The sequence below is a fragment of the Pseudorasbora parva genome, chromosome 24 (genome assembly GCF_024679245.1).
Source record: "Pseudorasbora parva isolate DD20220531a chromosome 24, ASM2467924v1, whole genome shotgun sequence".
NCBI lineage: Eukaryota > Metazoa > Chordata > Actinopteri > Cypriniformes > Gobionidae > Pseudorasbora > Pseudorasbora parva.
In genome coordinates this window covers 10,062,031-10,078,882 of record NC_090195.1, presented here as the reverse complement: position 1 = coordinate 10,078,882, position 16,852 = coordinate 10,062,031, and the positions used below count along the sequence as shown (strand labels likewise).

Below are 16,852 nucleotides of genomic sequence, written 5' to 3'. Positions count from 1 at the left end.
CCGTGGCCTCATGGGATAGCAAAGTGACCATTGAATGCGCACTTCCGCATTTTGCGGAAGTAGTAGATCATCCGGGTACTTTTGGCCTACTGTTTTTAAAAAAGTATGTTTGGACTCTGTTGGTGTACGGTTTTTCGCATGACGCAGTGAAGTATATTGTCTGCTTTTACATACTGTGGTTTCTGTACAAATACCATTGTAGTTTGCCTGTTTCATGATAAAAGTTATATATATATAAAACATAAATTTACGTTTAGAAGGGACACTTGTGCAGGAGATTCTATGCTCTCATGCATTTATTTGATCACAAATACAGTAAAAGCTGTAACATGAAACATTATTACAATTTAAATTAACTGTTTTCTATTTCAAAATGTCATTTATTCTTGTGATGGCAAATCATTACACCAGTCTTCAGTCACATGATCCTTCATAAATCATTCTAATATGATGATTTGATGCCCAAGAAACACTTCCTATTTTTATAAATTTTGAAAATGCTTGCACTGCTTTATTTTGTGGAAGCTGAGATATTTTTTTTAGTTAGTAAGAATACAGTATATGCTGTATATTTATATATTTTTGTAATATAAGCAGCAGAAGTTGTCTAATGGCAGCTGGCAGCAACACCTTAGAAGTGTTTTTTTCTGATTTAAGTTAATGGCTTAAGGTGCTCTAGGATGTCTTAAATGCTCTTGGATGTTAATGATTTCCTCCAATTTTGTTGCCATCCTCTTTTGTGCCCCTTCCTTCAACTCAAATACTATTCCATGGGGAATCTGGTGGTGTTTCTTTATAGATGTTTGATGAACGTTGAGTACAGATTGAGTCTGGCTGACTAACCACATATGTGTATGTTATTTTGACTTTTAACCTGTGTATGTTTTTACACTATGAGTGGAAAATTAGCACATTTTAACAAACTTACTGGTAAAACCCTTTGGGTCTTTTGTTGCTCATTCATTTTTATGTCTTTTAAATGTATACCAATTTGTTTTCTGTCATACATTGATCAATACTGTGAATTTTGCTAATTTAAATAGCAATAGACAGATAACATAACGTAGGCCTATGAGGTTTTGCTAAAATTGCAAGAGTTACTATTGTGTACTCAAAGCTTTTGTTAAAAATGTATAAAAATTATGAATAAACCAGTAATTTTTCATATAAACAGTATGTATTCGTCACAGGCACAGAAGTTGCCAAACAGAAGTTGCACAGAAGTTGCCAAACTTTCTGCAATCAATAGCTACAGACCTCCAAACTTCATGTGGCCTTCAGATTAGCTCAAGAACAGTGTGTAGAGAGCTTAAAGGGTCATGAAACCCCAAAACACTTTTTTTGAGATGTAAACAGATATGTATAGGCTGCACATCATTGAAAACACTAAGGGTACTCATTAATGGTATTCATATGTGAAAATAGTTATTTTTGCATTTTTCAGAGCGATTTCTGTCTTCCGGTTTGAAAAGCTTAGTCGGAGCAACGTCACAAATGCTGACGTCGGCACGGCCTTTTCGGCCCAAGTATGGGCTGCTGGGCACATGCTGACGTCGACCGCTCCGAGCGATTCTCGATATATATTCATGACATAAAGCTCATTCAGTCCAATCCCTGCGCTGTAGTATGCATACAAGATAATTTAGTTAATATGCATGAGACAGTCACTTCTGTCAGGCTCGTCTTACATCATTATTGTAGAGATATGGTGGGGAAGTTTTGGAAGCAGCGTGCGGAAAAGTCACGGAGGAAAGCTAGGCGTTGTGCTGATACAAAGTAACGTAAAGGGCGCCGAGCGAGCTGTAACCGGCGCCGTCTGTGGAAGCCTTTGCTACAAAGGCTCGGTAAAGTAAAATTAACTGAATTAGCAATCGCACGCCGAACCTGCAAGCATTGCCTAATTTTTGTCAGGAGTGCAAAATAACCAATCTGTAATCTGTAGGATAATGAACAAAAGCCACGTCCTCTCCGTTTTATTTGTCGTCACAGCCATGCACTAAACCGCATGTGTTCGGGCTCTTAGTGAAACAGTGTGCATATTTGGACAAATATAGATTTAGCTGCCGAGTGACCGCGCGGATCGTCACGGCAACCCAGCGCGCGTCGCTCTGCTTCAGATGCGCGGTCAAGACTAGCCTCAAACCCCTTCGCTTTTACCCCGATCTAGAATTACACATCTCTATCACATCGCATGTTGGGTGGTTCACGTTCTCTTATCACGTCGGCGCGTTGTTCATCTTGCCAAACAGCGTGCATATTTGGACAAATATAGTTTTATCACGTTTGCAAAATATTTCGTCATGCAGAATAACATTTATTTTCATTTCTCACTGAATTATGCTGGTTTGAAGAGCTGAATGATTTGCGATCTCTGCTGCACGCCACTCATAGCTCTCTCATTCGCTGTACTCATCCCTCATTTAATCTCACTGTGGTAAACAATGCCAACGTGAACCAAGAACATGTCCCAGAACCGCTGTAACTGCTGCTGTTGGTATCGCTAATCTTAATGCACCTACTGACACTCCCCTATTTATGCAAACATTCCCTCTTTCCACACAATACCATCCCACCTTTTCACAGTCGACCACTCCCCTTTTAACAAGCTTTTTCAAATCGAAGGTGTGAAAAAACACCGCTGCAGCAGGGGGGTTTCATGACCCTTTAATGGAATGGGTTTCCATGGCCGAACAGCTGCATCCAAGCTTTGCATCACCAAGCGCAATGCAAAGCGTCGGGTGCATGCTGCCACTAGACTCTAGAGCAATAGAGATCTGGAGTAATGAATCACACTTCTCTGTCTGGCAATCTGATGGAAAAGTTTGGGTTTGGCAGTTGCCAGGAGAACAGTACATTCCTGACTGCATTGTGCCAAGTGTAAAGTTTGATGGAGGGACAATTATGGTGTGGGGTTGTTTTTCAGGGATTAGGCTTGGACCTTTAGTTCCGAGGATAAGGACTCTTAATGCTTCGGCATAACAAGAAATTTTGGACAATTTCATGCTCCCAACTTTGTGGGAACAGATTGGGAATGGCCCTTCTTGTTCCAACATTACTGCACACCAGTGTACAAAGCAAGGTCCACAAGACGTGGATGAGCGAGTTTAGTGGGAGAAACTTGACTGGCTTGCACCAGAGTCCTGACCTCAACCCAATCGAACACCTTTGGGATTAATTCGAGTGGAGACTGTGAGCCAGGCCTTCTCGTCCAACATCAGTGTGTGCCTGACTTGACAAATGCGCTTCTAGAAGAATGGTCAAAAATGTACATAAACACACTCCGAAACATTGTGGAAAGAATTCCCAGAAGAGTTGAAGCTGTTATAGCTGCAAAGGGTGAGCCAACTCCATACAGATTAAGAATGGGATGCCATTAAAGTTCATGTGCATGTTAAGGCAGGGGTCACAAAAAATGGCAATATATTATATGTCTTTATAGTTGGGCCAGAGAATTTTAGCAAAGCAACTTAGTAAAAATCTGCCTCAGACTAACACAGCATCAAATCCCCTCTACTTATAATCTTTTATTTCTGTTTTTCTCTCTCTCTCACTCTCTCTCTCTCAGTTTGCATATGGAGTTCCTGATCTCCATCTGAAGGACATCGCCTGCAGTCAATCTTTACTTGAGCGTTTCCTTATTTTCCCGAGCCGTTGGGGCCTGTATACTGTGCGCAATGCCATGTGCGTTCTCACGCCGCAGCGCCTTCAGACCATTGAGGACAAATTCTATGCTAACCTCGACTTCTTCAAACTTTTCCGCTTGGTTAGTCATACACTCAATAAAATCACTAATATCATCTGTAATTGTTGGAAATGGGCTGGGTGAAGAGGATGTTCTGACACAGATAGCTATGCCAACTATGAGGGAAGTCATATCAGCGACAGTGCACATCAAAATTTAAATCACATTCTGCCACAAACCTTTTTAACTTTTTCTTCTGTGGAACACAAAAGAAAATTACTGTTGTTAACTAAACATGCCATTAACTTTCATTAAATGGACAAATATTATAATCAAAGTCAATGTGAACCCAAGCTGTTTGGTTATCAGTGTTCTTCAAAATATCATCTTTTGTGTTCAGCAGAAGAGGTGCTAATGATGCTGCTAATGATGCAAGCACAATGCATAAATATGTTTGTCTAGGTATAGAAAAATAATGAAAAAGTAGCTTGGTGAAATGCAAAAACATGTTCTCTGTGAAAATCCCCTAAGCCTGCATAAATTTCCATGCAGTTCTTGGCTTGTTTATTATGGTCTAGAATGATGATTAGCAGAAAATTGCTGATTACCATTTTGGCATAGTTAAAATAAATAAATAGCCTGCTGGGGATCATTTAGGGCTACATTTATAAGAAGAATAAAATGTTTAATTTAAACTTATCTGGGTTTACGGATTATAAAAGTTATAAAATATTTTAAACCAAATTGTTTTATTTATTATAAAAAAATTGTTTAAATAATTTTGGTAGCACTTCATTTTACAGCCATGTTCCACATGTACATATATTATAGTAATTGCAATAGCTGGGTAATAACTAGAACCCTGAACCTAAACCTTACCTGAACCCATGTAGTTTCCTTATATCATCCAGTATTTTCTTAAGTGGGTACACTGTAAGTGCAAATACTGTAAAATAAAGTGCAACCATAATTGTATTATTCCAAATTCCAGGTATTTCTTAGTAAAATTAAACAAAGGAAGTTTGATGATTGTCTCTAGCATCAGCAAGTGCATGTTTTCGTACTTCCTGTTTGATGATAGCTCTTGAATTTTTGTAGAGTTAGTAACAAAATCCCACACTCCCTTCCTGGTCGTTCTTGATAGTTTATGGTTCTAAATGAGCTTGGGGAGAGGACAGAGGGGCGGTAGCCTGAGTCACCCCGATCAGTGTTAGTGGAGGGAACCGACTTGGCCTATTTCAGTAATTAGATTAGTCAACACACCTCTGCTGGACTAAACCCTATGAGAGCTTTAAATAATATGGCTGGATCCATATAAACATGTTAGCTTCTTAAGTCACTTTTAGCATTAGAGATGGATAGAAAGGCTGATAGGAAGGATGTTCATATTTGAGGTTGGTCCTGTGACACATACACAGCATTTCCTGGACTTGGTCCCTCCTTGACCATTGTAAAGTAGCTTGGAAATTGTTCCTAGGGCAGCCCCTGGAAGAAAGATTGTTTCTGGAAATGTTACATTTCAGAAGACAGGATGTGAGCTACACGCATTTCCTAAACCCTGCTTTGCAACTTCAGCTAAAATTATTTGGGCACTGTTTAAATGTTACACTATTTTATATGTGCCATTTAATTTTATACATATAATTTAAACCATGGTTATTATTTTTAACTAATATGAAAACTGAAACCATTAAAAACATTTTTATTTCTTAAAGTAATGATATTTTTCTATGTATGTATGTATGTGTGTGTGTGTGTGTGTGTGTGTGTGTGTGTGTGTGTGTGTGTGTGTGTATATATATATATATGTATATGTATGTGTGTGTGTGTGTGTGTGTATATATATATATATATATATATATATATATATATATATATATATATATATATATATATATATATATATATATTATACTAATTTTTAATTAATTATATCACTAAAATTAAATAAATAAAACGTAAAATTTAAAATAATTAACAAATTGCTTTTCAAATGAAAAATATAAAGAAATTAATTTAAAATATTAACAAAAACAATTATATATATGATTCTAAAATAACACTGACTAATATGTATTGTTGCTTGTATTCACTTACTTGAATAGTAAAAATCAAGTATTTTTTACATTTTGTGACTTTACTTTTGCGACGAGTTTGTCGATTGATAAAACAATAAAAATAGCTCCTCCCAAAAAATGTCCAATGGACAAAAACTTGCTTGCAATGACATTAGAGCTGTGAATGTATGTATTTGTCTATGCCATATACCTTAATGGTCTCATTTCCTTCTCTTCTCTCATTCCCAGCTTCCTCTAGTTCTTGATAACTACTCCAATGGACTCGACCTGCACTTCTGGGCCCGACTTCTGCCTGCCGTGTCTGAGAAGCTGAGAGCGGTGCGTATGGGCCTCAGAGCCCTTCAAAAGTTCAACTGTATTTTTAGCGCTCAGGAAATCACGATTTCCTCCGCCCGGCTTTTTACGCAAGCATACGGATATGGAGATATCATTGGTGTGTTTGCGAAAAGCTAATTTCAGCCACTGCTCGGTCAGATTCTTACTGTAAATAAGGTTAAGGTTCACATGTGGTTAGTTTACAGCTGAGGGCATTTTATACCCCACTGAAACGGTGGGGGGGATGTTATACGTTAGTGTCTGGTGTAAAAAGTGTGTCAATGTGCCTGCAGCTCAAAGTCACGGACTTCCTGTCGGTGGGGCTGGTCTTTTGTCTGTCGCCTGACTAAGGGGGACCCTGACGCCAATTACTAATTTTCCGAATTCCTTTTTCATCAGGAGACCAACGCCAACAATCCAGGAATTTACTGTCTCCTGTTTCCAAATATATTCCTTTTTTATGAACTTGTAAGGAAACAAACGTGTTTTACAGAACTCACTGGCTTTAGTTTAAAGGAGTGGACTGCATGAATCAGTGGACTGCTGTTATCTGACATTCCCTAGGTGCTGTTTTCTCTCTCTCTTCACCTGCCGTACTGTGGACCCCAGAGACCCCAGAGATTATCTGTCCTGTGTCTGTAGGCTTTGATGTGTTTGAGTTTAGAGGATAATGGACTTTCCCTCCCAGAGGGATTTAAGTTTGGTGCCAAAAGGTTTAGTTTGCCTTTTGAATCCATACTCCTTAATTTGTTGAAAGATGTGAAGATTACAGTAATTTCTCCATACATGAATGACATCAGAACAGCTACAGCTACAATGAATTATTTATTACTGTTCTGTATATTGGAAGTAATTTAATCCACAGAGGGTTTTTTTTTTGGGGGGGGGGGGATTTTTTGATGTATTTTAATGATGACCACACCGAAAAGTTTTAGCATGTTATTGAATCTATATTTAGTTTTTTGGCGAACTACATCTACTATTCTGCAAATTAATTTTGGACTTGCTACTGCTAATATACACAGACATGCTGCTGTGAGCATGTAAGATGTGCTGCTGCTGCATAATAGCAGATATAAGCAGGTGGAGCTGGGGGAGGTGTAAGGTTACAGAGGATAGCTCTCTGATAGCATTCTGCAGGACTAGCTTACAGCAAGCAATGAGCCTCACTGTTTAAATGCTGAGCAAGCAATCTTACTGGCAGGGTCAGCTAGTGCCATGTGATTACTTGCAAATTTCTTGTAAAGGGCCTGTCAGCCTGCACCCTCTTGAGTTTCATGACTGAGCTAGATATTCATGGGCGTAGATTACGCGGGGGACGTGTCCCCCTCACTTTTAATAAAATGTATTTTCGTCCCTAGTCGACCCGCTCTGAGCGGGATTCGAACCGGTGTTACCCTGTGCGGGGGCGGACAAGTTAACAGGAACGCTAACGACAGCCTTCTTTAAACTTGGTTGATAGCGCGCTTCTTGAGGTCAGGGGCAAGTGTATTTACATAGAAACCAATGTGAATACATCAAGATTTTCTATGCATGACCTGTAATTTTTTCCGAATCTTAATATGAGGAGGGCGCTCTCACAGAAAGTCCAAAAGTGGATTCGTAATACCCTGTCAAGCTGGAGCTGCAGCTGAAGGAAAACAATCGTTATGAGTGATGAAACGTGACGACGACAATCAGACGAGTGCGACAATATATGCTTTATGTGTGTTTTTTAAGTCATCTCAATGTAGGCTATTTATTGACAATAAAGTATCATATGAATAATGCAGCTTTTTTAATGTTTAGTAGGCCCTATTCTGCTCACCACGGCTGCATTTATGTAATCGAAAATAGTTAAAACAGTAATATTTTGAACATTATTACAAATTAAAACCGCTTTTTTTCCTATGTGAATATATAGTAATTTATTCCTGTGATCAAAGCTGAATTTATCATCATTACTCCAGTCTTCAGTGACACATGATCCTTCACTAATCATTCTCAGATGAGGATTTCATAATCAAGAAACATTTATGATTATTATCTGTGTTGAAAACAGTTCCCAAAATGTTGAGGAAACCATGATAGCCTACATGTTATTTTTCAGGATTCTTTAATGAATAGAAAGTTCAATGGACAGCATTTATTTGCATTTATTAAATAAATTATCTAATTTGTAATATTAAAAATATCACTTGTGATCAATTTAATGCATGTCTGATCAATAAAAGTATTAATTTCTCTTTTTTAATTTTACCACAAATGTTTAGAAAATTAAGCATCACCATGAGCAGCACAACTGATAATAATCCTAAATGTGTGTTGATCATCAGATCCTCATATGGGAATGATTAGTGAAGGATCACTGAAGACTGGAGTAATGATGATAAATTCAGCTTTGATCACAGGAATAAATTACATTTTACTATATATTCACATAGAGAACAGATGAGTTACATCAGAATATATATATATTTTTTTACATTGCATAAAATCTATGGAGTCTTAATGCACAAGTGTTTGTAGTATATAAACCAATCATAAAATTGGCAAAAAAAAAAAAGGAGAATAGGAGAATAATATTATAGATATTAATTATTGGTTATTGTTCAGCAGTGTATTTGATATCTTGCCCAATTAAAAGCAAGAGATGCGATAAATTATATTGGTCCAAAAAAAAAAAAAAAAAAAAATGGTATTACGACATTTCTGTCCCCCTCACTTCTGAAAAGATGGCTACGCCCCTGAGTATATAAACCTATCATAAAATTGGCACAAAAAAAAAATAGGAGAATAGGAGAATAATATTATAGATATTAATTATTGGTTATTGTTCACCATTGTATTTGATATCTTGCCCAATTAAAAGCAAGAGATGCGATAAATTATATTGGTCCAAAAAAAAAAAAAAATGGTATTACGACATTTCTGTCCCCCTCACTTCTGAAAAGATAGCTACGCCCCTGTAGATATTTGTGCATTTACGTGTATTAAAGGGTTAGATCACCCAAAAATTGATATTATGTCATTAATTGCTCGTCCTTATGTTATTACAAACAAACCTGTAAGACTTTCGTTCAACTTTGGAACACAAGTAAAGATCTATTTGATGAAAGCATTTAGTCCAGATTTTCTGAAGAGACACGTTCTCTTTATATGATGAACGGATTTAATTTAGGCTTTTATTCACATATAATCACATATAAACATTCTTTTCATTCTTGTGTTACGCAGCACATTTGAGCTTCTTCAAGAACCAATGAGAATCATTCTCATGTTATGCAGCACGTTTGGGCTTCAGCAAGAACCAATGAAGTTCATTCTCGTGTGTTGCTCAGCATGTTGAATCGTAAGAACCAATGAGGTTTGTTTTCACACATCAAGCTGGTTCGGCTGAGCTTCTGTTTATGTTTACTAATGTTATGTGAATAAAAGCCTAAATTACATCTGTTTATCATATAAATTGATCGTGTCTCTTCAGAAAATTTGGACTAAACCTCTAAATTCATATGGATTCATTTTACGATCTCTTTCAGAACTTGCTGAACCATTAGAGTAGTTGTTGCTTCGCTGTCAAACGAGGGACAAAAAGCTCTCTGAATTAATCAAAAAAATGATTTGTGTTCCAAGATGAACAAAAGTCTTACGGGTTTGGAACAACATGAGGGTAATGGCAGTATTTTCATTATTGAATAACCCTTTTAACCATAGGAATGTTCTCCATGTTCTAAGTAGGACAACCAGAAAATATATCTAAATACATTTTAGGATAATTTGTAACAGTGTTTAATTGTGTGCCAAATGTTTTTTTGTGAAATGTTTCACTTGAAAAGTGAGCTTGTGCTTTAAAGCAGAAATAATAAAGTATAAAACATTTTTGGTTTGAAGTAATGCAATGACATCCATGCATTACATGTGCTTTACATGTCTGATTACTTTTTCAACAGCTGTTTGACCGAACCAGCTCTAAAGACCTGCTGCACGTGGTCTCTCTGCTGCTCCAGTCCCATGAGACCCCATCTTTCAGCCAACTCATGGCCGCCACCTCCAGCTTGTTCTGTGGCTACACTGAAGGGGCCTTCTCCAGGGTCACCTCCTTCAACTGGTATGAGGATAACAACTACAAAGCCTTTTTGGGCATCAACAGCACAAGAGGAGAGGGAAAATACAACTACGATCACACGGCCAGTGAGTACTGTACTTTACATAGACTGATGAAGAGGAAAAGAGGAGAAGGGAATGTTCTCGTGTTTCTCATAACTCCATATCTGTTTCAGCTCCGTTCTGTAATGACCTCATGAAGGATTTGGAGTCCAATCCGGTCACAAGGATTGTGTGGAGTTCAGTCAAGCCTTTCCTGATGGGCAAAATTCTGTTTGCTCCTGATTCCCCTGCTGTCAGACAGATCATTAAAAATGTAAGAGAATGAGCTCTTCTTTGACTGCACACACCTGGAACAACAGTAGATGACTGTATTAATGCAACAGCTAATCTTGCTCCGGGCCTGTCAGATAAATCACCACATTGCTACAGACATGTCAGCAGGTTAGCCAGAGGGGAAATGACGCAGGACGGACGGCTTCCCAAAGAGGCTACGTGTGTTTTAGGAACCCTTCAGAACATATGGTCAGCTGGCTGGCTTTTGCTTCCTCAGATTCTTATGTAAGCAGGACTGTAGGTTTTTCGGCTGGGCGCTTGGTAAATGAGTTTCCTCTCTTTTCTACTCTTAGCATTCCTGTACCTCAAAAATTAGACAATGGCATTAGCAAATTATAAAATGACGTAAATCGCAACATGTGAACGTTTAATAGACTATGTTAGATTTTCAGATGGAGGGTTTTAGATTTTTCTGAAGTACAGTGGGCAGTTTAACTGCTCAGGACAAAGAAGGGGTTTGAACCTAAAACTTTTTTCAAGCCATAGTGTTTTCTCTGTATAACATCCAGCTCTTTGTGAATCTTTCCTTGGTCCCCCACACAATTGGAAAAGTAGAAGCAAAAACCAAAGAATTTAAGTGAAAGAACGAAAAAGATAGGGCTGGAGGAAGGTAAGGCTTTTGCCCCTGGAGAGAGCTCCGGTGCTGGGCAGGCTTAGGTGTGGACGTGCTTGCCCTGGGCAATGGGCCATGGCTTTGGTCCCATCAGATCAGCTTTAGAAAGCTTCAGTTTCTCTGTTTATGCAGTGGGGCTTTCAGTGAGACTGTGTAAACCGCTCCTGGTGGGAATTCAGCCATTCTGTGGTCAAACTCGAAGTGGGCGACCAGTTGCCACCACCTGAGTATTGTTCTGTCTTTGTGACTGTGCCATTGAATGCTAAACGAACTGATTATTTATTTGTTCTAACTTTTACTTGAATGCATCTAACCTTTGTTTGTGTATGTTTGTCCAGGCAAACACTACCTTTGAGGAGTTAGAAAGACTTAAGAACATGGGTCAGGCCTGGGAGGAGGTGGGCCCACAGGTGTGGAGCTTTTTTCAGGATGGTGTACAGATGAACATGCTTCGGGTAAATGTGTCTCTTAAATATTCTTTAAAACATGACACCAATACGAGATGCTTTCATTTTTAACACAGTATTTTAAGGGTAAACATGATTTCATCAATTAGAACATTCAGTTCCTGGATTATCATCCTTGTTACATTCCAATAAACCAATCAGATTTAAAGGGATAGCTCACCCAAAAATGAGACTGTGATGTTTATCTGCTTACCCCCAGGACATCCAATATGTAGGTGTCTTTTTTCTTCAGTAGAACACATATGAAGATTTGTAACTTGAACCCTTGCAGTCTACCAGTCATAATGCATGTGAATGGGTAACAACTCAATGAGAGTAAAAAAAAAACATGCTTAGACAACATGCACAAAAACCCTGCTGCTTGTCTAAGAAACCGAACAGTATTTATGTTTTTTTTTTTTTTAGCTCATATCCCAACGAATCTAATCTAGTGTTCCTATCCGCTATTACTTCCGTCTGGTAAGGTCAAACTGGCGCGATCATATATATGGCGCGATCATATCATATATATATATATATATATATATATATATATATAATGAGGTGTATATATCACAAATGAGGTGTGTGTATATATATATATATATATATATATATATATATATATATATATATATATATATATATATATATATATATATAATATATATATATATATATATATATATATATATAATATAATATCTCATTAGTGCCTGCGTGGATCGGCCGGAATGAGGCATCTATATAATATATATCTAGGATCTAAATAGGTTTAGAGTTAAGGTTAATTAGGCTTGAAACAACTGGGTTAGGGGCTTCTACACCAATCTTGTTCACCCATCACCTAGGAATATTGTATTACTTGCAAAATCACGGCAACCATATTTCATGCAAGTTTTCAGTTCCATAATATTGTGCCTTATATCTCAGGACTCCATTCGAAACCCCACGGTGATGGATTATATCAACAAAGGCCTCCAGGATACTTCATTTTCTGGCCAACACATCCTAAACTTCCTGTACAACGGCCCTGAGGAGGATCGAGCCCAGGACATGCCTAACTTTGACTGGCGGAACATCTTTAACCTGACTGACCAAGTTATTCGCCTCATAAACCGATATGGAGAGGTATCAAATACAACAAGAATACTACTCATACTAATCATACTACTCGTATGGTGAACAATTATATGTAAAATGTGCTGTACTGCATACAGTTAGGAGTTCTGTGTCCCACAATGCACTGACCTTCCATTTTCAGTATGATTAACATTTTTTTTTTTTTTTTTTAAATATAAAATAATTATTTCAGAAATTATACCAAGAGCGACATTAATTTGAACAAAAGTAATGTTAAAAAAGCAGTGTAGATAAAGAGACCATGATCTGCTCAGAAGCAGGAGGGTGAAAACCAAGTGGTCACTCTCAGCCAGCTCTGTCTCTCTGATGTCAAGCAGGACAAAGAAAAGCGTTTGATTTCTCACTGAGAGTTTGCCAGTGTGGAAGAGCTCTTTAATGGAGTTCAATGGTGAATGCCTTTAATACAAATCAGGGTGAGTTTAAGGCAGCCAGTGCCAGCAAGAGCAAGACCTCTGCTATCTAACCATGTGTCTTTTTAGTTTTTGTGTCCGTCTCAGCTAGCAACACTTGAGGAGTGACAGACAAACCCAACGAATGAGTCCAATTCGATACAGCTGTCAGTCTATTCGCCCTACACAAAGAGAAAGCACAGGCCGGTTTACTGCAGTGCATACCGGCCTCATGGAGAACAACGTCTCCAAGATCTCAAATAGACTCCCACCATCTTATGCCGAGCTGAAAACAAATTTAAACAATTCAATTAAACCGAAGACTCACTGAATGAGTCTTTTTGGATACTAATATTGTGCAGGCTGGAGAGTTGTGATACAGATCTAATACAGTAGAACGACTTGATCTGATTCAGTTTGACAGTCCGGCATTGAACTGTCAAGTAAATGTTGAATATTTTACATTAGATACATCCATGAATATAGAAGTAATATAATGAATAGGTCTGTTTTGTTTTTGACCAGTGATATTATATGTAAAATTTCTCATTTTCTAATTAATGTGATGCCATTGAACATATTCCATCCATCCATCCATCCATCCATCCAAATATAATGTATATGTGTGTGTATGTGTTTCTAACTGATTAATTACATCCAAAATAAAATTGTGTTTACATATGGAATTATTATGTATATTTGAATACACACATATATATATATATATATATATATATATATATATATATATATATATATATATATATATATATATATATATATATATATATATATATATATATATATATATATATATATATATATATATATATATATATTAAGAAATGTTTGCATGTATAAACTGTGTATAAATATTTATATAATTTATATTATATATAAATATAACACACCTTTCTTAATATAAACATGTGTCTGTGTGTAACATAATAATTATACTCAGTAGTAGACACATATTATGTTAACAAAAACATTTATTTTGGATGTGATTAATCGTGATTAATCGATTTGACAGCACTAATATATATTTATTTTGAAAATATTGAATTCATATATCCTATTACTGCACCTAAAATACCATTTACTATTTTATATACTTTAGATATAATAGATATATAACACACACACAATACTTTTCCTTCTTAGATGCTGCCAATACTATTATATTAAATTTCCGCCAAATGTACAAAAACATGCATATAAACATTATGTACAAATACCTGTATATACAAATGATATGATGAAGTACAAATAAGTTGAAATTGTGCACTCTGACAATCACTTATATGCCCCCTCTATTTAAAGTGTCTAGTTCTGGACAAGTTCTCCGGCATTTCTGATGAGGACCAGCTGACCTATCGAGCGCTCGACCTTCTAGGGGAGAGCAAGTTCTGGGCAGGGCTGGTATTCGTTGACATGCACACCTGGACTACCAAGGTACCCCCTCATGTCAAATTCAAAATCCGCATGGACATTGATGTCGTGGAGCGCACCAACAAGATCAAGGACAGGTCCGTCAGTACACTCTTACAAATGTATCATGCCAACTTTGTACTTTATATTTAGGGATAGATAAGGCACAACGTTGTACTGTCCCAGTCATTTATTCCAATGTATATCCTCAGATACTGGGATCCAGGGCCAAGGGCTGATCCAATGGATGATCTGCGTTATATATGGGGAGGATTTGCTTACTTGCAGGACATGATAGAACATGGAATAATAAAGAGCCACACAGGGAAGGAATGGCCGTTAGGAGTCTACCTGCAGCAGATGCCCTATCCCTGCTATGTGGATGACCTGTGAGTATCACACAACATTTATACATGATCTTTCAAGACCATATCAGTTATCTGCCAATATTATAGATTTATTTGATCATATTTTATTCTGTTTATTGGGTATTTATTTAATTTTGCATGCTCATTTTCACCTTTGAAAAACACAAAAAGCCTATTGTATCATAAAAAAATATTCTCCTTGAGTCATGGTATATGGATCAAATATAGAGACTAAAGGTTTTCGAGGAAGGTTTATCAGCCATATCTCTCAATCACTGTGGTATTGCATTGCATTATATGTTTGTCCCCCAAAATAAAAAAAGATACAGAGCTTTGATCATAAAACTAACCATTTAATTAGTCTTACTAAGACATAATGTTGAAATATATAGAGTGACACCTGATATTCATATCCTTTTTATATAAGTTGTCTGCAATACTGTTATAAAAATCTTATTGATTTACATTACAACAAGAATTGAAATTTCATCTTTCCTTTTGGTCATATAAATATCAATATTTTTGCTCACACTGGGTTTCTGAATAAAAATGTTCCTGCTAGAGCTCCATAATCTCCTATATTATACTAAATGAGCCATTAATGCCTGGTGTATCAAATATGAGCTATGCACACGTTTTTTAATATTTTGTCTAAAGATTAAATAAAGCATTCCATAAAAATAAAAAATAAAAATAATAATTGGACTATTATTTTATATGTCACACTTCACAGTGTTCATTCTGTTTAGTTTTTTTTATTTTGAACTTTAGACAAAGTTGTTATTTTAGATTTTTAAGTAGCCAATTTATTGATTATTATCCATAACATGAAAATGCTTTACGGCTTAGTGGTATCTGACATAATTTTATTGTTATGTCGTTTTATTGTTATGTTAATATTGTTGTAAAATATTGTTGCATATCTTCATTATTCTCCTCCAATCAATAATCTATCTTCTCCTCATTGACGACACACAGCTTCATGCTGACTCTGAACCGCTGCTTTCCGATCTTCATGGTATTGGCCTGGGTCTACTCTGTGTCTATGACGGTGAAGAGCATCGTGCTGGAGAAGGAGATGAGGTTGAAAGAAACGCTGAAGGCCATGGGCGTCACTAACCGTGTGCTCTGGTGCACGTGGTTCATCGACACATTCTTCATCATGGGCTCAAGCACAGCCCTGCTTACTCTTATTATCATGGTAAGAGATGGTGTCCAAAACACCCCTAATATAGCAAGCAAAACCAGCTAAGGCCAGTAAATCAGTGTTTTTTTTCTTCAGTCGAATAGTGGTTAAAGATCTGGTCAGAAAAAATGTTGGTTCCAGTTCCCAAAGGGGATCCATGGCTTAAAAAAAATGGGTGCTGACCCTGTGAAATATTATTTTAGGTTGCTTTCAACTGAAGTGTCTGCAAAATTCACAAGGTTTTCTGTTTTCCGATTTTTTTGCTATACTGACATCTTGTGGCGACCATTATAAGTGATATTTGAAGATGTACTATTTAGACTAGTTAATATAAAGTATATATACTAATAGCTTGTCATGTGTATATATAATACATACATAACTAGTCTAAATAGTACATCTTTAAATCTACATTTAAATGTATTATTTATATTAACAGTTCCAGTCAAAAATGTGAAAACATGACTTTATGTTTTTGAAAGAAGACTCTTATGTTCATCAAGCCTAATGATCAAAAATACAGAGAAAAAAAAACTGAAATATTTTAAAATATTTTTACCATTTAAAATTATGTATTTCTATTTTAACATTCTTTAAAATGGTATTGATTTCTGTGATGAAAAGGTGAATTTCAGCATCTTCAGTGTCACATGATCCTTCAGAAACCATTCTAACATGCAGAGTTGTTTTCAGTGTTGGAAACAGTTGTGCTGTTAAATATTTTATTTATAACCTGTGATACTTGTTCAGGATTATGTGATGAATAAGCAATATTTTAAAAT

General features: G+C 36.5%; 1 protein-coding gene across 2 annotated transcripts in view; it reads left to right on the top strand.

The window, feature by feature from the left end:
- The window catches only part of abca4a (ATP-binding cassette, sub-family A (ABC1), member 4a), a 46,252-nt gene that overhangs the window by 9,349 nt on the left and 20,051 nt on the right, over positions 1-16,852 (top strand). For both annotated transcript variants that reach the window (XM_067434606.1, XM_067434605.1), the window contains exons 7-15: positions 3,566-3,763; positions 5,989-6,078; positions 10,005-10,245; positions 10,335-10,474; positions 11,446-11,562; positions 12,487-12,684; positions 14,409-14,614; positions 14,729-14,905; positions 15,863-16,085. In XM_067434606.1, the coding sequence (XP_067290707.1) occupies positions 3,566-3,763; positions 5,989-6,078; positions 10,005-10,245; positions 10,335-10,474; positions 11,446-11,562; positions 12,487-12,684; positions 14,409-14,614; positions 14,729-14,905; positions 15,863-16,085 (1,590 nt within the window). The remainder of the gene's footprint in view (positions 1-3,565; positions 3,764-5,988; positions 6,079-10,004; positions 10,246-10,334; positions 10,475-11,445; positions 11,563-12,486; positions 12,685-14,408; positions 14,615-14,728; positions 14,906-15,862; positions 16,086-16,852) is intronic.